This window comes from Aplosporella prunicola (assembly GCF_010093885.1).
Source record: "Aplosporella prunicola CBS 121167 unplaced genomic scaffold K452scaffold_13, whole genome shotgun sequence".
Classification (NCBI taxonomy): domain Eukaryota; kingdom Fungi; phylum Ascomycota; class Dothideomycetes; order Botryosphaeriales; family Aplosporellaceae; genus Aplosporella; species Aplosporella prunicola.
This window is the reverse complement of record NW_022983541.1, coordinates 562,707-584,429: the sequence shown is the minus strand read 5'-3', so window position 1 is coordinate 584,429 and position 21,723 is coordinate 562,707. Positions and strand designations below refer to the sequence as shown.

Genomic DNA, 21,723 nt, shown 5'->3' with positions numbered 1-21,723 from the left:
ACACAAAGCAGAGCTCCGCCCCCCACACCCGTCCATGTCACTGTAACCCAAACCCAAACCAATCTGTACATGTACAAAAAAAAAAAAAAAAAAAAAAAAAAAAAAAAAAAAAAAAAGGCAACAGCAACGTAAAACGACAAGAAGAAGAAGAAGGAGAAGAAGAATTGTAACCTAACCTTACCCATCCATCGTATGCACGTATGCACCCAGCACTGAATCAGGTCCGAAGAGATTCAATGAGTGAGTGAGTGAGTGAGTGAGAGCAGTGGCTCTTAGATATGGATTGCACTGAATTGAACTGAACTAAATGCATCAGATCAGAAGAGAAGAGAAGAGAAGAGTATCTCGATCCTCAGTCCTTGGTTTTTGATCCCTACAATGAGTTGAGTTGAGTTGAATTCATTTGCCCTGACCCATCGCCCTGAGCGATATGCAGGCTAATCCCTACAATGATTGATTGATTAATTGCTGCGTGTCTACCTACCAGGGCATCGCCATCACCATCACCACTCCACACAAGCATGCATACGTGCCAAGGCTAGGGTTCCAATCTCGCTGCTCTCTCTCTCTCTCTCTTTCTCTTTCTCTTCTCTGTCGTTTTAGTTGCATATACATACACACATATCCACATCCACCACTCCGTCCAAACTCTCCCTCCCATCTCCCACTCCAGTCTAAAAAGAAGAAAAAAAAAAAAGAACAGAAAAACCAAGAAACCCCCAACGCCTCGCTCCAAACGATGCCCGTCCCCCAAAAAAGAAAAATAAACAAAACCCCACACCCCACACATAAACTTAACCATCCACACCCACGTCCCCCTCCCCAAACAACAGTCCTCTCAAAACCTCTCCCCCAACCCCTCCCAACACCGCCCCCCCCAATTCCTTCACCCCCACAACACTAGCCACGCGCCTTGACTCAACCAACCCGGACACCACCACCTCAGCGCCCACTCCACTCGGCTTTCTCCCCCTCCGGCTCGGCGTGCCGGGCTGGCTCGCGCCAAAGCTGCCGCTGAAGCTGCTGCTGAAGCTGCCGCCCCCGCCACTGCCCCGCTCAGCCACTGCGCTCACCAGCGACGCCGCCTCGAGGCTCGTGCACACGTCTGCAAATTCCGTGCGTGAGAGCGGGTGCAGCGCCTTTTCGCGCCGGCAGAGCGAGGCGTATGCGTCGTAGAGTTGTTTCAGTGTGGGCGCGGCGACTTTGGCGTGTTTCGAGGGCGTGCTGGGCACTGTTGATGATGGGGCCGACGAGAGCTTGCGCTCCAGTGCCGCGAGCGCGCAGAGCACCGCTTTCTGCTGCAGGTTCAGCGTCTTGAGACGCTGCGCGACGCCGTTGCCGAATACGGCTGCAGTTACGCGCGCCATATGCGCGATACTAGCGCGCGGTGCCGTCTCAGGAGTGAGTTGTGCGAGGGAGGTCTGCAGCGCCGAGGCCTGTTGCTGCTGCTGCGCTTTGGGCTGCGTGGTGCGTGGCACAGCCGGCGAGGAGAGGTTCATGTTCTCAAGGAGTGGCGTCGCCTTCGACGGGCTGGGGCTTGAGGCGGGCGTCTCCTCCGGCGTTATCGCTTTGGCGTGTTTCTCCCTGGTCTCAGTCTCGATCACGTCGATGGCGCGTCTGCAAATGTCGAAGGTTTTGCGCAGGTCGCCCGTCTGCGCGGCGACTTTCTTCGAGAGGAACTGGACGGCCATGGGATGGAGGAAGGGGATGAAGTCGGCTGCTGCGGTGGAGTCGGCCGGGAGGAGCGAGCGCAGCTTCGAGCTGATGACGGATGCGATCTGCTCTGCGCTGTAGGGCATGAATGGAAGGAGCTGGGGCTTGAGGCCCTTCGACTTGAGGCGAGGGAGGAACCGGTCCGTCAGGTCCAACGCGTTCGCGATGCCCAGCAGCACCAGGCTCGTCTTGGGCCGCATGGACCACTCAAACAGAGTGTACAACAGCTCGAGGTCCAGCTCCAAGAGGTAGTCGACCTCGTCCAGCGTGATCACATAGGACGTGTCCCGCTTGAACAAAATCTCTTGTAGGGTGTCTTTTTCCGATCCCTCCAACACGTCCTCGGCCTCGCCAATTTCCTCCAGAAGCTTCACATAGATCTCCCCGGCGCTCTTGATGCTCATACAATTAATGTATGCGCGTTTCACCGACGAGTCCTTATCCAATTCGTTACAGATCTCATCGACCAACGCGCTTTTGCCCGTGCCAGGCGGACCAGAGATGTACAAGCATCCCGACTTCTTAGACGTGGTACGCGACGAGACGAACTGGTGAAGTTCCTTCCTTTCCTCTTCCCGCCCAATCAACCGGCCCGGCTGCACGCCACGGATAAAAAGCTGACGCGCATCGTTGTAAATAGTGGGCACGGTCGTCCGTGGAGTGGTAGGTGTCCTCGGCGTCCTCGGCGTCAACGGCTTTCCTGGGAGAAGAACGCGGTGCCTGGGAGTAACAACGACCTTGTTTGCGGCCGCATCGCGGTGTCGAGGGGTCGAGGGAGTTGCACCCGTCTTCGAGTCCGTGCTGGTGCTGGATTTTGAGGATTTAAAATGCGCATTGATCTTGGCTGGAGATAGAGCGACTCTGGCTTCAATGGCGCCATGCTTCAACGGTGCGGTGTTAGAAGTACGCGTACGCTTCGCTGGCGATTCTTCTTCGGCCGATTCATCAATTTCTGTGGCATTGACCTTGAGAGGTGTGTCGCGCTTCTTTGGTGTTATGAATGGATTTTCGTTCTCGTCGTTGTCTAGACCAATAACAAACTTGGAGTTCCGCGTGATGCGAGTCGGCTGGGTGGGTTTTTGCTCTGAAAGCAGCAAGTCAGTACATCGAGGGAAGTCGCGTGAAACGAGGCAAGAGAGTTTGTACCTGCAGCCGCGGACCGCGCAGAGCTTCGGGTGCGCTTGCCGAGCACCGTTGCTACCATTGTTGCCAGGGTATCTTACAGACGGAAGCCTCGATCGATGCAGCAACGGAAGGCACGAGATGGCGGCAGTTGTGGTGGAAGGAAGGCTTAGGGACGAGCTGAAGGAAGGCGCGTCAAAGCGCGCTACTTCCGCGAGTCGCGTAAAGTGTTTCTTAGTCAGCGGCTTGTCACACGCCACACTCGCGCCACTAGATTGAACAGAGCACTTGCTTTGTAGCTTTGCAAAGGTCTATGGCTTTAAAATGTACATTCATTTATTTATTAACATGGGTGTTGCGTGTCTATGTTCGTACTATCACCAACTCTTCACACCGGACGAGTACAACTCGACCATAGTATGTATCTATAGGCAGTCTGTATGGCCACTGAGAATACGGTTAGATGACGAGAGTCTGGCCAAGTTGCTACATCAACCCGAGCGCGGAAACCCCTTCTCAACCCGCGATGGAAAGTCAGACTGGCTCCTGCCACTTTGCGTGCCGATTTGGTCAATGGGCAGGCAAAGGCCGCAAGGGGTCACCAGAGGTCGGGTTCTGAATAGTTGGATACGTAGCCAAACGTGATTCAAAATCTAGGCCAACATTATCTATTCAGTTAAAGCCCCAGCTGCTCCGCCTCAGCCTTTCGCTTCTCAACCAAGCGCAAAGCGACCTCCCTCCTTTCCTGGCGAATGTTGAGGTATGCCTATGCCATAAGTCAGCATCGCGCAAGCTTTGCTGTGTTTTCACCACTTACCCAGAAAAACATAGAGCTCTCGAAGAAGCCCCAAGTAAACATCAGCCTGTTCTTGAGGAGGTCGCCAGCATTATGATGATATTTGCTGCCCTCCGCAGCGCCAATTCCACCCGGCTTGTACACGTATGTATACCCGGTAAGGCCAAAGAGGATCATAAGACGGATAGGGAGCTGGTTGGACCAGAACGAAAAGGAAACTTCCTCATCAGCGGACAAGGAGAGAAGGTCGGAAATGGCAAAGATGGCCAGGATGACCGCGGCGAAAGCTGTCGCGGAGCTCGGTTTCGCGAAGCCGGTGGGCTCGGGCTGTGGTACAGTGGTTAGCATGATGCATTGCGTGTTAGGCGCTGTCTGCCAAAGCTTACGAGCTCCATTGCTTCTCCGAACAGGTGGACGAAGTTCTGGTCCGTGATGATGCGCGGCGCCGTGAACAGGTAGTAGGCCACCGAGAGGTGGAAGAGGCACATGACCCTGATGATGCCGAAGGCGCCGAATATCGCCATGGTGCGTGCAATGGCGGAGTTGAACTGTTGACAGGATGAGCTGGAGCTTTTTTGGGGGATGATCGATCCCAGGATTTGGGGGTCGGGGGTCGGAAGACCGATGACAGACGGGAGCGTCCATGGTTCGGCCCGCCCTGTCACCGACGGACGTCACAACCTACTTCCATCCTCCAACTCTTGATCACTTCAGAGCCGCGGAAACATGGGTTTATTTATAGCGTTGGGCAACGCATTTGACGTCGGGGTGCTTTCGTGAATACTTCATTCTAGATTTCTTTGAAGACTCCGTCCAAAACTCTTCTGTCGATATGGAGTAAGTCCCATCCCAAAAATTTCAGAACCCATCCTATTCTCAAAACCCTCAGTTTAGCTAAAATTGACTGCGAAAAACTATATGTGTTCCATTTGGTTTCGATGTTCGTGCTCGACATGCCCTGTTTTCGCGCCCAACGGCTCTTCATGCCGACTCACCTCGACAAGGCACAGAAGAACCTTAGGTATCTGGACAAGAGGTGGTGGAAGCGTCATCCCACTGCACTAATTTCATTGCTAGAATTTCTTATAATATGACCTTAAAACTAAGAGCCTGTTGCGTGACGCTCGGCCGGTTCCCGCAGCTGACTTGTAATAGTGTTTAGTGTTTGCCAACAGCAGTGTGTGTGTGTGAAGCATGGTGAATGTCTTTACTGAAGATAAAGAGTAGAATCAAAGAGAAAGTGAAGAAAAGATGAAGCGTGAAAAGACGCAGCAGAAAGATTTTACAAGACAGGATGAGTGGAGTAGAGGTGCAAGCGCCATAGTGAAGTACATAAATATCATTTCCGCCAAACTGAAATCAAAAGTCGGTGTTCTGGTCTAGTGGTTAAACCACTAGTATCATTACTGAACGTTCTTTGCAGCGTTCGATTCCCGTGTTAGGCCTTGGTATTTGATATAACTCTAGTCCCTTGTTAACACTAGAAAGGTTTACCTGTAAGTGCTGGACGGAGATCCTGGCTTTTTTGCTTTTTGCTGGGGCGGGGACTATGTATGCATTTGATTTAGATTTTCCCCCTCTTTGCAACTTTTTATTCTATTCCACTGTCACTGTTTGAAGCCGTCATTATCCCGTCTGCGTCCACACCTGTAACACCTGACGCAATGCCCTTTATCACCATCCTCTCTTCCACACCCTTCTACAAAACCCTTCCGCCACCTTCTACGGTGATCTCATCGCGCACTCACGTCATCCATCCATTAGGACTAAACTTCTAAAATAATTATTAAAAATCAGCTTTGCTAGGCGGTCGTGGGGCTGCGGTAGGCTCTCACTTCTTCTATACAGGATATATACCTAAAAGCGATAGGCACGGAGGGATTCGTGATTAACTAGTTTTTGGACCTTGCGTGGTGGCCGCTGTGGCTTTTGCTCGGTATGTCGCTGCCACAGTGTTGCTCGAATTGTATTGTCTCAGGCTGACGCGAACCAACGTCTTTTTGCTACTGGCTTTGCTTTTTCATTGTTGTGCTCGGCTTGTCTGAGACTGTGAGAAAGATACAGGTGCTGTCTTACGCTAATGCCACGGCGACCTTTGCGCTTTTTCTTTGTTGGGCTCGGCTTGTCTAAGACAACGAAAAAAGTTTGTCAGGCACGATTGCTTGCTTCGAACTACACAGTTGGAATTTTGGTCCCTCAACGCAAAAGCAAAACAGGATACGTTGGGGATAGACTAGAGCAAAATCGGTGGCAATACCAGACCATTAATCTCACATATTCAACTCGGGGCTCCTAGAACTAAAGCTACATAGTCTACCTCTTACCTCTCACGCCTATAACAAACTTTAACTTCTACTGTGGAGCCAAACGAAGCATACGCCTACCCATATGTCCAGCCTGGGTCGTTCTGGCTTGTAAATATGCTAGAAGTCAAATCCATTTATATCTACGTGGATTATATTAGCTTTCTTGTTTACTTATTATTCAGTCATCCCCCAAAAGCGAGTAACACATCAACGTACCAGACGAAGGACACTCGGTCCAGGGCGGACTGAGAGATTGTCGTTGAATAGCACCTTTGCTATCTTCAGCAAGGTGCCTTTTGCTACTCCAACTTACGCACCACAACCACCATCACCACCAAGACTTAGTGATAGCATCCCTTATACTCCATCACTCCTACTCACCACCACAACGCATCCATAACGCACACTATCACGTGGTATAAGTATACTAAACCATGAAATTGGAATCAAACACTTACGAGAAATCATTAAATTGTTGACTTGTGAGCATGCTAGCAGCCGTAGCTCCATCCGCGTTCTTCTTCCCTTCAGTTTCACTGAGCATTTTAATATGTTCGCCCGTCGTTCGGTTTAGTCGCACTAGGTGTGACGGCTGTTAGACCTAGTAGCTAAAGTCTAAAGGGCATTCGTTGGCAGATGAGTGTAGAGAGGGGCGTTGAGGCGGGTGTTAATCAACTGTCAAGATTACGGAATACCTAATGTGATCCCGGCAAGTGCCTTAATCCCACTGTTACACACTTGTATAAAACTGTAAGCATAGCAGAGTGTTGTGTCCTTATTCCGAAGAATAAACAAGGCTTTTGGCACATGCGCTAGTTAGTGGGTTAGAATGGCTGAAGAGTTGAAGACTGATAACAAGGAGGCCGTTTTAGTAAGGCCTCGCCATGGCTTTTCTGTGAGTGTGGATCGATACAGTGCGTAAGCGACATAGATCTAGCAGCAGTCATCTCTCCAATGTCCCTTAGGTGTGTCCCGATTCACATTGCAAGTTACCTTGAAAGGAGAATAATCTTGGAAAATGTGTTTACCTGATTGTCGCTGCAGAACATACTGTCTAACTGGCTTTTCAGGGCAACAAGCTAACTAACAGCAACTGTACCTTCCCATATCGCCCACAAAACAGAGAGGTAGAGAAATAAAGAGAGACGGGGAAAACCAACCAACCTTTCACATCCACAACTAAACCTACTCCTCGAACCTCTCCCACATCCCCCTCAGCCCCTTCACCAGCTCTTCCCCCTCCTTCAACCTTTCTTCCCACCCCCTCTCCACGCCTCTACAAGCCCTCTCCGCCTCCTTCAATTCCCGTCCCATCCTTTGCTCAATCTCCCCAAACCTCCGCCCCACCTTCGCGCTCGCCTCATGCACCAGAGCCCTCTTCTCCGTATATTCTCTCTTATGCTTCTGTTCCATATTATCAACTATCGCCGTCGCAACCCTCTCGTACTCGGCCACGATGTCGTGGATTGCTGTTTCTTTGTCGATGAGGTTCCGTACAAGGTGGCGGGAGAGACGCGTTAAGATCGTCACCATGTCTTGTTGGTGCGGCGGGAGGGATGCCTCCCATTCCATTTCGGCAGCGAGGGGGTCATCTTCCTGCTCGCTGGAGGCGGTGGTGGGGTCTGATGTTAGCTCGGGAGAGGAGTCATCTGATATCATCAAGGTGCACGGGCTGGCTTCGTTTTCTTCATCAACCAGAGTTTTTTCGAGGTCTTCGTCTTCTTCACCGACCAGGGTCTTGTCAGGGCCTTCGTCTGGCTCTGCCGGTAGAGCCTTTAAAGTTTTGGGCCAAAGAATCCCTCTGACCGGAGGGCTGATCCTGTCTTCTTTAGGTATTGGCTCAACGAATTTTACCCGACGAACTCCGGCCGGCCTGCAGATCGACTTCATGAAGTCTGTATCCGGTGTAATCTCTCCAGCTTTATGCGCTTGTTGGGTGAAAGGGTTACTGGATTCATCTGTTGGAGCAAGCATACTTGCTTTGTTGAGCAATTGCTGTGGCATATGGCCTGATATGGCAGTGGATTCTGCCAAAGGAGACCCGGGAAGCCTTTTCCTGTTGCTTGACATGATTTTGGGGGTAATCAAAGTGCCGGAACCTGCGTACTTGAGATGTTGGAAGGGAGGTGGAGATGAATCGCTTGCGTCGTCACCAGTCTCAATCCGATCACCGAATTGCCCGTTGTCTGCTGCGGCCTGTTCCTCATACCTCTGCAAGATTTGAGATTCCTGAGGCGCTTGTGGGCCAGTCTGTATGGGGCTACCGTGCCAGTCAACTTTGGTTAGAGAATGTCTCCTCGAAATCCCTCTTTTTGGTGAAGTGAACAATCCGGGGTCAATGAATCTACGCTCTGGTCGCTTCGGCTTCGGGACTGGATTTTCTTGCGTATCCTTCGCCAAGAGGGCCAGGTGAGTATGTGTGATTGGAGCGGACGTAGTGTCTTCTTCCAAAGGGTTGACTTGACTGATGAGGGCACTGAGGCCGTGTTTCGGTTCCCGAACAGGTAGACCAGGGCCCTGGGAACGACGCTTTGCAAGTGGTGAGTTTGATGCAAGTGATGCCGCCCTCTTCTTATGATTTGTTGTCTTTGGCTGAGTCTTCTTGTTGCTCGAATTTTCTTTCTCAATCCCGTCCAGGTATTCACTAAGCGCCTGCAAAGATTTCGTTCCTGTTGTGCGAATGATATTCGGATAGTTTGCAGCTAGTTGTGGTGTAGCCTCTCTATTGACACGTTTGCGCTGCTCTAACACCGATGGCTTGGTGACGGTCTCGGTTGGTCGCGGCTTCTCATTAAACGGAGGCGCATCGTTGAAATTTGCAATCGGCATCTTGCCCCTTGTCTTGTCGGTAACAAGTTTGGTGAGATCCTGATGCGCAATCTCACTCGTCGGCTCTCTTTTTGGTGAAGGAGACTTCGCCGGCGGAGCTTGTTCCACGGGACCCGTGGTATCATCAATCAGATAATCAATCAGTTCACTGAATTTGCTCTTCTGTTTTTGTGATCTTGTCGAGCCATATGCCACTCGTGATGGTGGTGCATGTGGCGTAGGTGCAACTGATCCTTTTCTTGGTAATCTTCCTTGGTTGACGGGGCCACGTGGGCCGAAATTGATGATAGTAGACTTTCGGGTCAAATAGTTATTGACGATCGGACGGTCTGAATGCATTGGCGTCTCCACACTTTCTTCCACATATTTTCCGAGTTTCGGAATGGGAATTCGTTGAATTCCAGCCGCATGGGACAGCGATGCTGGCGCCGCCGGTGTTGTGGGCCGCGGCGGCTTCCGAGCCATAGGTACCTCAACGGGCTCTCTAACCTTCTTTTGAGATCGTTGTATGGGGGTCGGTGGAAGCACAAGTTCTTTGTCCGAAGGGAGCATCCGGTGCCGCTCTTTGGTGACTGGTGTACCAACGATAGATTTGGCTTGGGCCGAGTTTACTGGCGGCAGCTCAGGCCTGGGAGAAGGGCTTAATTCCGATTCGGGTTCGACATCAGAATTAAGAGAAATGGGGTCATCTTGACTGTTGCCCGGCTTTTGTTGTGCAGGACCATTTCCGTTGATGTGTGCTATAGATTGCTCTGTAGCAACCAGTGGTTCCTTCTCTGATCCGTGATTTTGTGGATCCGCGATCGAATCCTCGAAGTCTTCACCGTTTTCTTGCTGTTGCTCTGGCTGATGCTTCGCTCTTTCTTCGTCTGAGACAGAAACGCTTTGTCTTTTGGCTGTAGATCTTGTTGTTCTAGTTGTTCTTGGTGGAGCAGACTTGGTGTTTTGAGACAACTGATAATCTTCATCTTCAAGATCTTCGTGGGTAGCATCAGATGATGTCAATATTTTCTTGCTAAACCGTCTCGATGTGGATTTACTCTTTCCCTGAGAGCGTGTGGTATTTTTCTTTTTGGATTCTTTCTGAGGGATCTGTCGGCTGCTTCGTGCACCACCTTCATTGTCTTCTGGTATATCAAAAACACTTGAGTCGTCATGCTCAAGCTCTGTGGTTGAATTCTTCATGTTGTTGACAGCATTCTTTGGCAGAGAACGGCGAGATGATGATAATGATGATGATGATGCCAACTTTGGCATTGTTTCTGTCGTCTCTGGCTTGGAATCATTGGTTTTGCCCTCTGTAGGCTGTCTGGGTGTTGCCCCAGCTTCCATTTCGATATCAAGGAATATTCCATCTTTAGGGTGAACAGCTGGTCCCGGACCATCCTCCCTGGTGTCCGTCGACTGTTGCTGTGGTAGCTTTGTCCGCGAAGTGGCTATTGGTGGGCTTATGCTGTAGAGGAGATCCTCTCCATCATTTTTCGTTGCAGGCTGGTGAGTAGATTTGGAATCTTGATTGGATACTTTGGCCATGCTTTTCATTCCTGGCAAGGATGCAGGGGCAGGTCCCTTCCTATTACCCAGTCTAGCATTTTCCTCAGAAGACTTCATCGGCGTTATATTTGTTTCCTTCTGTCTTGAGATATTATGTTGTCCTGCAGCTCTAGCACTACGTCGCGCTTGGAGTGCTGCTGAAGCTGATCCCGGCAACGGCAATGCTTCACTCTCAACGGGTTGGCTTGTTGATGGTGTTTTGCTTACGTCTAGGTCTTCCTGGCTAGTCGAAAACCTTGTAGTGTGAACAGAATTCTTTATCGCCTCTCGGCTACGTCGCAAAATCGCATTTAAAGCATATGTTGCCTCCTCTGAGTCGTTAAAACCCAAGTATACTTCCTTGCTATGGCGGCCACGCGCATCCAAGAAGTATGGCGATGATATAGTAGACGATGACGATGTGCCGGCGTCCTTCAGCTTGAGTATTAACTTGGTGTATTCACCGCTAGGTTCTGTCGGTTGGGGCGGTAAAATGTGAGAAAAAGGTATGTCGATGCATCGAGTACGATAGCTGGCAGTAGGCGATATAATTATCGTCAACCAATTTTGAGCGAGCATAATTATCCTTGCATGGGAGTCGTCAAAACTCATATCTTCATCATCAGCGATTTCGGCAGGAAAGAAGATATCTGCCGTGCTGTTGAGGCGGCAGTTAGAAGCATCCTTTGAACGGAACGGAACGTCTTGAGCACGGGAAGCCCAGATCATTATGGTGCATACCTTAGTAAGTCCAGATTCCCTTTCAAAACTGCGTCCAGGAAGTCCTGGAATTGAAGCATCCACTCATCACTGTCTTTTGCTGGAAATTGATCGTACGGCGTATCACAAGGCAAGCAAAGGCCAATATCGACGCATTGCTTCACCAGGCTCTTGATGATCATCCCCGATACTATCTTCAGATCTTCACCCTCAGTTTGAGAGAGTATGACGCGTCCAAGCCCTTGCAGATCGGCAGAAGCATTATGTTCGGCGCCAAGAGAAGTCGCAGTGCTCGTTGATTTGAGACAAAGCTGAGAAAGGACCAGACCCGCCTGAACGCTGATCAGTGAGCCATAACTGTCACTGTGAGCTTCCTACATACCCAGCGGCGCACGGAGCTGTCATTACCGGAAGCTTCGTCGGGATTGATGAAGAACTGTAGCAGGGAGCCTGCTACTGACTGCCCAATGGAGTCATGCAACTCGGACGTCTCGTGGTTATGAAGAAGTTTCTGAACAGCATGAGTTAGAATTCTCAGCAGACGTGAACGATGCTTCTTACGAGGATGCCTGCAAGCGACGCGCTCGCTTCGATACCCTGCGCGGGTCTCAAGCTTTTGAGAATTTCGGCGCATATCTGCTCACTTTCCTGGTGTGGCATTGCTGTGGGAGGTGAGTGTGGGGAAGCAAGAGGGGTGAAGATGAAAATTGGCTGCTGTTTGAGGTCGGTCTCCTTGCATTAGTGAGGTGGTTAAAGGTAGGCAAGAGCGTCCGGGAAGGTAGCGGTTGCTCCTTCCGTCGATAGCACGCGGCCTCGCACTATGAGAGGCGTCGAAACCATCCATTCATTCCATGGAATCTCGGCGCTGCTTTCTCTACATCGAGGGCGCGTCGACGCGTTTTGACGCGTCACAAGATTGGTAGCATCCATTGTCACTTTTAGCGTGATGCCTAGCGGTGGCGTCGATCCATCGGCATTTAGCGGGTCGGGAATGTCCCAGTCGCTACCGCCCACGTACCAATCCGTAGGATTCCTCCATCACCCGTAAGCCGTAATCTGTAATTCTCCATCATCCTGTTTGCATCTTGGATGCTTTTAAGCCCAGTTCCCTTGCAATAGTCAGCTCCATTCAATCCGCTAACATTGTCGAAGACTTCCGCTTTTGCCAACACTCGCCGCCAGCCAACGACCAAAGAAATGGAGAAGTCAACCGCCCAACCCGACCGTCCTTTGGCGGCAGAGAGCAAGTTCGCATCCGCCTTTCGCATCTTCCCCCGTCGCCCCACCGAAGTGAAGGAGGAACGCCGCGAGGTGCCAATCATTCCCCAGGATCGCTTGGATCATACTCTCGCCGATCGGCCCCTCGAACTCAATGCTGCGACGTTGTCCGGCTTATCGCAATCAAAGGATCCCGGCCAGACGGTGCTGTACTTGGCTTACGGCTCGAACCTGTGCTACGAGACATTCCAAGGGAAACGTGGCATCAGACCTGTGGCCCAAGTAAATGTGCTCGTGCCGGAATTGCGCCTCACCTTCGATCTACCCGGCGTGCCATACCTCGAACCTTGCTTCGCCAATTCTGGTCCGAGAGACCCCTCCAACCCGTCGCAAACCGACCCCGCACCTGCTCTTTCTGAGACATCTCCACTCATTCGCGACGCTCCTGACTATCATAAAGATCGGTGGAAGAAGGGCATGGTTGGTGTCGTCTATGAGGTTACGTTGCCCGACTACGCGCATATTATTGCGACCGAGGGCGGCGGAACGGCATATCAGGACGTGCTGGTGACCTGCTACCCACTCACGGAAACGGATACTGTGCCGGAGCATCCCAATACCCCACCGTTCAAGGCGCACACGCTGTTCGCACCGGCGGTCGCACCTTCCAAGCCAGGTGATCCTCCGCGAAAGGATGGTGGCCGCTTTCAGCGTCCGGATACTTCGTACGCGCAAGCTTCGGCACGCTACATGAAGTTACTCACAGACGGAGCGGAAGAACATGGGCTGCCGCAAGACTACAAGAACTATCTGTACGACATTAGACCGTACACGATCACAACTCGGCGACAGGGCTTTGGAAAGATTGTGTTTACGGCGTTGTGGCTGCCTCTGTTTATAATGCTCCTGTCTTTGCAGGGGGGCTTCGCGAACGACAAAGGAAGGAGTCCGAAATGGCTCAGTCTGCTTTCGGACTTCATCTCCAGGTCGGTGTGGCTTTCATACGACGGGTTCTTCAAGAAGGTGTTTGGCGACGGAGAGCGCACACTTGAGGCCGACGAAGAGCAAAAGTGCGGTTTGGTTCGCTGGTGGCGTGGCTCAGAAGACGGCGAAAAAGCGAGAGCATGATTGAACGCGGGCAGCTTCTCGCTGCATATATGTACGCTGACATTCAGCACGCCATCCGAGTGTCAATTGCGCTACCTGCAGAGATGCATGCTCTCGTTTAAGCAACTTAGGCGACGTCATTTGGCCAATGCGAGCTACCTACCCCGCGAAACACACTCCACACTTCCACTTCCACCTACCCGCCCGAGGGACAGCATCGCAGACTTGCAGTAATTAAACTTATGTACCTAGTCACGTTTCGTTGAATCACGCCAATATCTTCTTTTCCATTACAGCGAAGTCATATCCGCTCATCAAGTCTATACACTCCAAATTCTCATCTACCTTTCAGCACACCCCGCTGCAATAAACGTAACAAAACTACTATCATCATGAGCCTCAAACAAGCTTACCCTTGGATCCAAGAACCTCTGGTCGCAAGTGCCCCCATGCGACTCATCGCCCTCGCGCCCCTCGCCGTCTCAGTCTCCCTCGCCGGTACGTCCCTCCTCTTCGGCACTCACATCCGCAATACCCGCACTTTCCTTCCATTCTACCCTCAATCATACAAACACACCCACTAATTCCTCCCCTCCCACAAAGGTGGCATAGGCTTCCTAGCCGCCGGCACTGACACCACCACACTCTCCGACAACCTCAACTCTGCCCGCTCTCTTCTATCCAAGCATCATCCCCCCCTCCAAACCGCCCACCCAGACCTCCTCCCCATAGGCGTCGGCTTCATAACCTGGGGCGCCTCGCTCCCAGCCGCATTCGACATCCTCCGCAAGCACCCCCCATCCGCCGTCTGGCTCTTCGCGCCGCGCAGCCCAGCCGAGCTAACCGAGTGGGCGACCGCCGCGCGGGACGCCACAGCCGGCCGGACAAAAGTGTGGGTGCAAGTAGGGAGCGTTGCGGAAGCAGTAGAAGCAGTGAAAGCCTGCGCGCCAAACGTGCTAGTCGTGCAAGGCACCGACGCAGGCGGGCACGGCCGAGCACGAGGCGCAGGGATCGGGGCGCTGGTGCCCGAAACCGTAGACGCGGTCGACGCACTAGCAAGCAAAGAAAACGACAGGAGTGGCGGAGCGGGCATGAAGCCGGTGATTGTGGCCGCGGGCGGGATCACAGAGGCACGCGGCGCGGCCGCGGCGTTCGCGTGCGGCGCCCAGGGCGTGGTGCTCGGGACGCGGTTCCTGGCGTGCCCGGAAGCAACGCTGCCGGAGGGCTACAGAGACGCGGTTGTCCGCGCTGTGGACGGGGGACAGAGCACGGTGCGTACGGGTGTGTACGATGAGCTGCGAGGGACGACGGGGTGGCCGCCGGGGTATAATGGGCGAGGGGTCGTGAATCGGAGTTTTGTGGATGCGGAGGCGGGGGTTGTGAGCCTGGAGGAGAATAAGCGGCTGTATAAAGCTGCGGTGGAAGGGCCGGGCGGCGGGTTTGGCGTCGAGGGCCGCGCGACGACTTATGCGGGAGCGGGGGTGGGGTTGGTGAGAGATGTGAGGCCGGCGGGAGAGGTGGTGCGCAAGGTGAGGGAGGGGGTGGGGAGGGTTTTGAGGGGGGTAGTGGCGAGGTTGTAGAGGTTTTATGCTTGTAGAACGCAGGAGACCGGTGGCTTATAAAATCTATATCAATGTTCGTGGCCCGGTATAAAGCTCACCAGACTCGACCGCTACTGCTCCACCAGTCCAAACAAACAGCTATCGACATGTTGGGACTGGGCGGTCGTCGTTGTTTTCAGACCACAGAGCATATATTGGCAAGCTAGCTCGGGCCCGTATGAGCCTGCCCCGATGAAGATCATTGTTTCTCACTGTTGCCACCCAGAATAGCATGGCGAGGCTGATGCTCCTTGGCAGTAGATATCATTGCTGAACTACATCATGTATCTCACTGATAATCACGAGAAGACTCGTGCGAAAGCAATAAAGGAATGAGAAAGAATCTTGGCCTGTTAACTTCGAGCTCTCTCGTAAGGAAGCACAAAAAGTAAAGGAAAGGTAAATCTGTAGGTAACTAGCATGGTAGACACTGCAAAGCATTTAACAGATCAGTTCCGAAAGGACAATTATCCAGTATAAGTTTTACAAATTGCGAAAACATTTCATGGACAGCCGCCAAGAATGATACTCTTCTCTGTCGGATTACTGGTCTACTGGTTAGACAGGTAATCTGATGGAGGAGGTCCGGATGACGCTGCCCGAGGAGACACTGTGCGTACATACCTTGGCTGATTGTTCAACTCTCTTTTTTGGCGTTTTGTTTTGCTTTATTTGGTTTTCACAAAATGAGGGAGGCCTTGTTAAAGAATAGAGGTGAATGAACCTATTATAGTCACCACATCTAGTCAACTACGTCAGTCATCTCACTATAGCTCAACAGACAGCACGCTAACATATCTTTAGCTCATCCCGTATGCTTACTCACTAGACAAGGCCGCCGATGCCCCCCTGAAATGGGAAGGCAAATCAAACTTCTTCTAAAAGCTTAACTAGCTAGCGGGCATCGACCACCACCCCCAATACGGCAAGTCGAACTCCTGGCTAAAAAGGGAAACATCCAAACAGGAAAAGCATATTCGTCCGGTCTACAACGACAACGGCTGAGTGGGATCACCAAGAGCTAGACACGCCCTCCCGCGCACCAGCACCAGCCACCAGCGCCTCCCACGTTCCATCCCTCCAGCCAAAGCCCATTCGCAATCCGCACCAGCACCAGCAGGGAGCGCGGCACCCACACCACGACGACAACCTTCAGCACCCCTTGTATCGCCCAAGCCCCCCCTGCCCCTTCCCCCTACCCAAACCCCATCGCCAAACCCCCTCTCATCACCATCACCAAAACCCCTTCCCTCACCTAAATCACCCACCCCCACCGCTCGTCCCAAGCTCTCGTGCTGCTTTCTTCCCCCCCCTCTGTCCCTCCCTCGACCCCTCCTCCCCTCCTCCGCCATCGCCCCACCCACCCGTGCCACCGAGACCCACGGGCATGAACCCGCCCGGACGCGCCCCAATCTGCCTGCACAGCCACGCCCGCGGTCCCCGCCCATGGAACGCCTGGTCCGGTCTGGGCTGGCCCGGCTCTCTTGATCCCTGTGTCGCGCCCCCCTCCCAGCCGCGACAGCGCAACGAAACGCCAACGCAACGCTTAGACTTTTTTGCTTGTCAGTTTACTGATCTCCTGCTCTAGTTTGCTGCCCTGGGCACTGTGTGTTTCGTGATTTTATTTTATTTGTTGTCTCTTGTGGCACTGGGTATATAGGCGATAGGTAGGTCCGAGGTGGTTACTACCGCTACGGCGGACATTGCGGGCGAAGCGATTGGCTTTGCTTGCTTGCTTATTGTGTACTTACTCGAGTCCTCCCACTGTTGCGGTAGATAGCAGACAAGGCCTCCCGCTTTTACGAGCGCAACTGACTTACTGCCTGTCTGCGCTACATTACTACAAGACCGAGGCAGCCCATCCACGCATCCGCCGCGATTTAGCCACCACGTCTCGCCTCCTCGGGCCCGACCACGACCGGGCTCGTCCGCTTGCGCGCGCCTGTGTATGTGTGCCGGAGGGCGTACGTAGTACTCGTACGTACAGTATCAAAGGCTGACTAGGATAAAGACAAAAAGACACTAGTGTGAGGTGAGCGAGAAGTAGTGCCGCCGGCGGCAGTGCTGCGCCACCGGCCTGGCCGTGCTTGGGCACTTGGGCATCCGGTATCGCCTACCTAATAATCATAGCGTCGGAGGCGGATCGGAGCTCGGTCCCGCGCCGCTGACCTGCTGGGCTTGTGTGCCGGGCTGGTAGGGTAGAGTAAGAGAGGAGAAGCCGTCGGGTGGGTAAACAGGCATGCCGTGGCGATGGTAGCAGCTGTAACGGCAGCAGTGATACCTCGCAACGGTGATGCTGGTGACGGTTTGACCACCTGTATCCGCCGTGCCTCCCTCCTCTTGCGCGCTCCCGGCGCCTGCGTCGGCCTTCCTCAATATCGCCGCCATGGCGGTCAGCATCGCGGAAGCCGTCGTTCAATCAGGTCGGTCCTACTCGCACTGCTACGGCTGCACGACAAGCGGACCGGGGCTCCACTGGCTGTTGGCCGGATACGAAGACTGGCTGTCCATATACACACGTATGAGGATGCTCGAACATAGCCTCTGTTCACATGTATGTACGGGGTGCGTTGGTGGTCGTGCTTGCATGCATGCAGTATTTGAGACACAGGTTTCGGCGACTGGAGGCGCGGGGGGCCGGGAGCGCGCTCGGGGCTGTAGGCAGGTGGGGAATTTTGTTCGCTGGCCGTTTGTTCGTGTCGCGTCGGGTTGTGTCTTGTCGTCGATTCTGCTGTGCTAGGGAGGGAGGGAATGGCGTGGTGGGTGCTGGTGGGTTGCATTGTGTGACCTTGAACGTAACGTCATGTCTTCCGCACAGAAGGCACCGAAGACTTTCCAATGTATGCGCAGCATGCGGTTTGTTGTCAGTATATGCGTAACATGCGGAGAGAAGGAAGATGCTGTAGAAAGAGAGGTTGCACTCACAATCTGCCTGCCCTTCGCCAAGCCTAGTCAGTCAGTCAGTCTGACGTCCATGCGCACTACACGCAAGACCAGGTACCTACTAACACCCATGGAAGCGTACACAAGCATTCAAGTAGATAGAGATGAAGAAGAACATCTGAGCTCTGATTCGAATTCGACAATACTCCCCCTACCTCTAAGAATGGATCCATTCTTCACAATCCGTCGTCAAGCCGTCCATCGGTCCGCGTCAGCGCTGAGCGGCGCGGCCGCCGCGTCTCGCGCTTTTCTTGCTACAATCTGTACAAGCAAACAAGCTTCTATCCCATCCGTCTTCCCACGCATGCTGCAAAACAGACCAACAAGAAAATATACAAGCAATAGGAAAACGCCAATGTACCCAAAAACAAGCCGCAAAGACGAACGCGTCAACAAGCGGAAGAGAAGATGATAATAGGGCTCGAGAAGAGAAGAACGAGAAAAATCGACAAAAAGAGAATGGCAAGAAAACGCCATGCGCACATGCGTGTTGTGTGGTTTGTTGTATCAATGATGACAAGAATGACGATGAATGACAATGTGAACCCTGCTGGAAAAACCCCTTCAGCCGCAATATTTTGAGCGGCCACGGGCCCGTCCTCCGCAAAAAAACAACGCTGTACTGTACTCGCGACTGCTGTGAGGAGCCAGTCGCTGACAACAACAAGACAATATAGAATAGACACAAAACAGAAAGTGTCCGCCATCCTGGCTGGATAACCGGAGTTTCTAGGTGACTCCAAAGAAAACTCCAAGGAACGAAAAATAGAAGAAAAAAGTAATCTCTCAGGAAAGGAGCCAAGTCCTGTGTAGGCGATGAGACTGTGAGATAAAAGAGAACCGTGTACCCGTGATACTGCGGGATCCCAATGAGTGGAAGGCGAGCTACGGAGTTTCGCTGAACAATGCTTCCGTACTCGTCTGTTTGCTTGGTTGGTCGTGTAAATGTAAGATGAAACGCCCTCTCGTGGCTGCTGAGGCTTGTCGACATCGTTCCTTTTTTGCCGATGCCATGCGGTAATCGATCTTGCTTATCCTTCTCTTCCGTTTGTACCGTTTGGTGCTCTCTGGTCGTAGTTCCTGCTCCGCCATTAAAATTACGTTGTGCGTGTATGTCCGTACGCGTGCCGGGTGACGCGTTACGCAAGGTGCCGCCAACAATAGAAACCCCCGCGCTCTTTTATACAAAAAAATCTCCCTCTCCTTCTCCTTTTCCCCGTGTACTTTTACATTGCCATCAAGGCTTGGCGCCATTGGCCTGCGCGTCAACCTTGCCGGCGCTCCGCACGCCCTTCATGAAAGAATCGACGTCCTTGATGGCCCAGTCGGCCTTGCCGTTCCAACCCAGCAGCGCCAACACCTCGTCGTGAGTTCCGTACAGCCTTCCCTCGAGTGCATCCAACACACCCACCGCAGCCCTCACAAGCGCCTTGTCGCCCTCGAAGACGTAGACATCCCAGATTCTTGACACGATGTCGAGATCGGCACCCCGAGAGAACAGCGTGCGGAACATCGGCTCGAGATACTCTTCCGGCTCTAGCTTGAGGGTGACGGCAAGGTGCTTGTGCAGGTTCGGCAACTTGTATTGCAGGGTGCGGAGGACGAGGTCATTTGCGCGACGCATGGCATTCGAATCGTTGACGAGGAAGGCCATAGGAAGGGGTCGGTTGAGGATATTGGCGAGGGCAATGAAAGCCGCGGCCGGGGGCAAATTCAGGACCAGAAGTCCGGCAATGAGCTGGTATGCATGTCAGCTTCAAGTCCGTGCCTTTATTGGCTAAAACAGGTCCGTGGGGGCCAGGGGTTCAGGGGTGGGTAAGGCAGGCATGAAATGAGCGTTCTAGACTTACATGAGTGCCATAAACATAGCCCACGTCCGAGCGGTACATCGCATAGGCCATGAGAACATCAACAAGGGTGTCGTGCAGGGGGCCGCCGAGCTGGAAAATTTTGAGTTCGGGAAAAGCGTCGTTGGTGTCGCGGAGGATGCTTTCGAACCACAAGGCCTCGCGCGGCTTTTCGCCGCCAAGCTTCTTCAGCTTCTTGTCCAGCGTCTTGGCACGCTCGAGAGCTGCGTTGTAACTGGTCTCGGACAGCTCCAGCTCGTTGCCGATTGCTCGCTGCCACACCATGCCACGGCTGCGGGGCGTCACGCCACGCCACCAGAGTTCGCGGGTTCTGGGCTCGTTGATGACCTGATCCCAATTGGGCAAGACGTGCTGGTCCCAAATGCGCGAGATTGAATTTTGCTGGTTGTCGCGCCGTTGTTGCTCTTCTTGCTTCTTCGCGGACATGCGACGCTCTGCTCCTGTTAGCAGAGGAATGGGAGATCTAGCGCTTGTACTTGCCAGCTTCTTGTGCATGAGCCATCATCCTCTGGTATTCCTTGAGGTGCTTCTTCTCTTCCTGGGGATCCTTTGGTGGTAACCAGCTTGGCCGCGTGCGACTCAACACCTTCTCTTTCTCTTTGCTGATTGGCAGCGGGTCTATCATGATGTTGCCCTTCTGAACCGGCGGTAGTTGTATAACGGACGAGGTTGTCTTGCTCTTCTCTACCGACGGCCGCGCTGACGCTGCCCCGCTCTGAATCCTCTTCTCACGCTCGCGCTCAGTTTCTCCGGCATGCTCTTCCAACTTCTCTGTCAACTCCCTGGCCTCTCGCGACAAGTCTGACAGCGCCGCAGTCCATGACTTAGTGCGACTGATCTCGAGTGCGCTTTCTTCTGGTATGCTATCGGTAACGCTGGGAGAATATAACGAGCCAGCCGATGAACGGGGCGACTTGGGTAATGCGTTGTCTCCGAGGGCGGCGGGGGCTGAAGTGTGGTGCTTGGTCTCGGGGATGCTCTCGGCAATCGAGGAGGAAAACGATGTCGAACGAGACATGGAGCGAGACAAGCGGTCGTGGGGCGGCCGAGGAGACATCGGAATGTTGAAGATGACGGCATCGTCGGGAATGTCCTCATCGGAATCATGGTACTCGGCTTCCAATTCCTCCACCGTCTTGCGACCGGGCTGCCACGACTGCCTGCGAACGGTGGTGGGCATGAAGCCAGGCCTGTATTCCATGGAAGAGGTGCGAGACGGAGAGGCCGGCGCGGTGTACCGGTTTCGCGGAGAGCGAGACGGGCGGGGAGAGGAGGAGGGCGAGCGGGAATGGCGGCTGCTGCTCGGGGTTAAGGATGGCGTCGAAGGGCTGGTGAAGCCTCTCCGCATGCTTCTCCGGCCTGGGATGCTGAGAGTACTGCTGGACTGTTGATCCCGAGTGTGCGCCTGGAGACCTGGATACTTGGGCTTGTTGGACGTGGTCAGGTCCCTGAAGGCGGGAGCCGTCCCGGCTTGCGGGACAGCGCGCGAAGGCTTGTCGCCAGAGGTCATGGTCACCGGGACGCGCGGAACAAAGGCTTTGGCCGAGTCTCTCTTGCCGGAAGCGGCCGAGTCGTGTGCGAAGCGCGCCTTGGGGTCGTCGAGGCTTATGTCTTCATAGTGGGTGATGTCGTGCGAGCCGGTGATTTCGGACAGGCTGGTGGAGTGGAGCGAAGAGGACTTTGACGACTTGGAGTCGGTCAGGTCAGGCGGCGAGTCTGGGGCCGGCACCGGGCCGAGGGATTGATGGTTCATAGTCTGGATGCGTGTGGTCGTCATTGGTTTCAGGAGAGGGCGTGGTGGCCGGGGAGAGATGGGGTTTTTGATGCAGGCAGAAGAGCGAGTGGACGCAGCAGGCGATGCGGCAAAGAAGCGGGCTCCCCGGGGAGCTTTGACAGGCGGGCCGTGGGTCAAGGAGTGGAAATAAACATGGTCAGCAGAATCATACGGCTGGTGCTCTAGAATGCTA

At 53.3% G+C, this 21,723-nt stretch overlaps 8 protein-coding genes across 8 annotated transcripts; 2 read left to right on the top strand and 6 right to left on the bottom strand.

Annotated features, from left to right (window-relative positions):
* Positions 1-676: 676 nt before the first annotated feature.
* On the bottom strand, positions 677-2,993 carry K452DRAFT_271502 (uncharacterized protein). The gene is made up of 2 exons (XM_033539038.1): positions 2,860-2,993; positions 677-2,797 (listed from the first exon to the last, which is right to left on the bottom strand). The coding sequence occupies exons 1-2, from the start codon at positions 2,915-2,917 to the stop codon at positions 795-797; spliced, it is 2,061 nt and encodes a 686-aa protein (XP_033397470.1). The 5' UTR covers positions 2,918-2,993; the 3' UTR covers positions 677-794.
* Positions 2,994-3,192: 199 nt separating this feature from the next.
* K452DRAFT_358852 (uncharacterized protein) lies at positions 3,193-4,214 on the bottom strand. The gene is made up of 3 exons (XM_033546225.1): positions 4,018-4,214; positions 3,653-3,958; positions 3,193-3,601 (listed from the first exon to the last, which is right to left on the bottom strand). The coding sequence occupies exons 1-3, from the start codon at positions 4,153-4,155 to the stop codon at positions 3,512-3,514; spliced, it is 534 nt and encodes a 177-aa protein (XP_033397469.1). The 5' UTR covers positions 4,156-4,214; the 3' UTR covers positions 3,193-3,511.
* A 2,743-nt stretch (positions 4,215-6,957) lies between these two features.
* Positions 6,958-8,780, bottom strand: K452DRAFT_287715 (uncharacterized protein). The gene has a single exon (XM_033540525.1). It carries the CDS (start codon positions 8,764-8,766, stop codon positions 7,123-7,125), a length of 1,644 nt encoding a protein of 547 aa, XP_033397468.1. The 5' UTR covers positions 8,767-8,780; the 3' UTR covers positions 6,958-7,122.
* Positions 8,781-11,027: 2,247 nt separating this feature from the next.
* K452DRAFT_318704 (uncharacterized protein) lies at positions 11,028-11,679 on the bottom strand (the record flags this gene model as incomplete). Its single annotated transcript, XM_033544180.1, has 3 exons — positions 11,028-11,351; positions 11,402-11,530; positions 11,581-11,679. The coding sequence occupies 3 exons, from the start codon at positions 11,677-11,679 to the stop codon at positions 11,028-11,030; spliced, it is 552 nt and encodes a 183-aa protein (XP_033397467.1).
* Positions 11,680-12,330: 651 nt separating this feature from the next.
* Positions 12,331-13,287, top strand: K452DRAFT_192455 (uncharacterized protein; the record flags this gene model as incomplete). Its single annotated transcript, XM_033535865.1, has 1 exon — positions 12,331-13,287. A coding segment is annotated over one exon (957 nt), but the record flags the coding sequence as incomplete, so codon positions are not given.
* Positions 13,288-13,736: 449 nt separating this feature from the next.
* On the top strand, positions 13,737-15,827 carry K452DRAFT_298419 (uncharacterized protein; the record flags this gene model as incomplete). The annotated part of the gene is made up of 3 exons (XM_033542120.1): positions 13,737-13,842; positions 13,948-14,873; positions 15,750-15,827. The coding sequence occupies 3 exons, from the start codon at positions 13,737-13,739 to the stop codon at positions 15,825-15,827; spliced, it is 1,110 nt and encodes a 369-aa protein (XP_033397465.1).
* Positions 15,828-16,692: 865 nt separating this feature from the next.
* Positions 16,693-17,831, bottom strand: K452DRAFT_358848 (uncharacterized protein; the record flags this gene model as incomplete). Its single annotated transcript, XM_033546224.1, has 5 exons — positions 17,227-17,831; positions 17,115-17,205; positions 16,931-17,058; positions 16,766-16,887; positions 16,693-16,709 (listed from the first exon to the last, which is right to left on the bottom strand). Exons 1-5 carry the CDS (start codon positions 17,343-17,345, stop codon positions 16,693-16,695), a joined length of 477 nt encoding a protein of 158 aa, XP_033397464.1. The 5' UTR covers positions 17,346-17,831.
* Positions 17,832-19,125: 1,294 nt separating this feature from the next.
* K452DRAFT_228058 (uncharacterized protein) lies at positions 19,126-21,104 on the bottom strand (the record flags this gene model as incomplete). Its single annotated transcript, XM_033536934.1, is given in 3 exon segments — positions 19,126-19,626; positions 19,739-20,219; positions 20,233-21,104. The coding sequence occupies 3 exon segments, from the start codon at positions 21,102-21,104 to the stop codon at positions 19,126-19,128; spliced, it is 1,854 nt and encodes a 617-aa protein (XP_033397463.1).
* Positions 21,105-21,723: the final 619 nt, after the last annotated feature.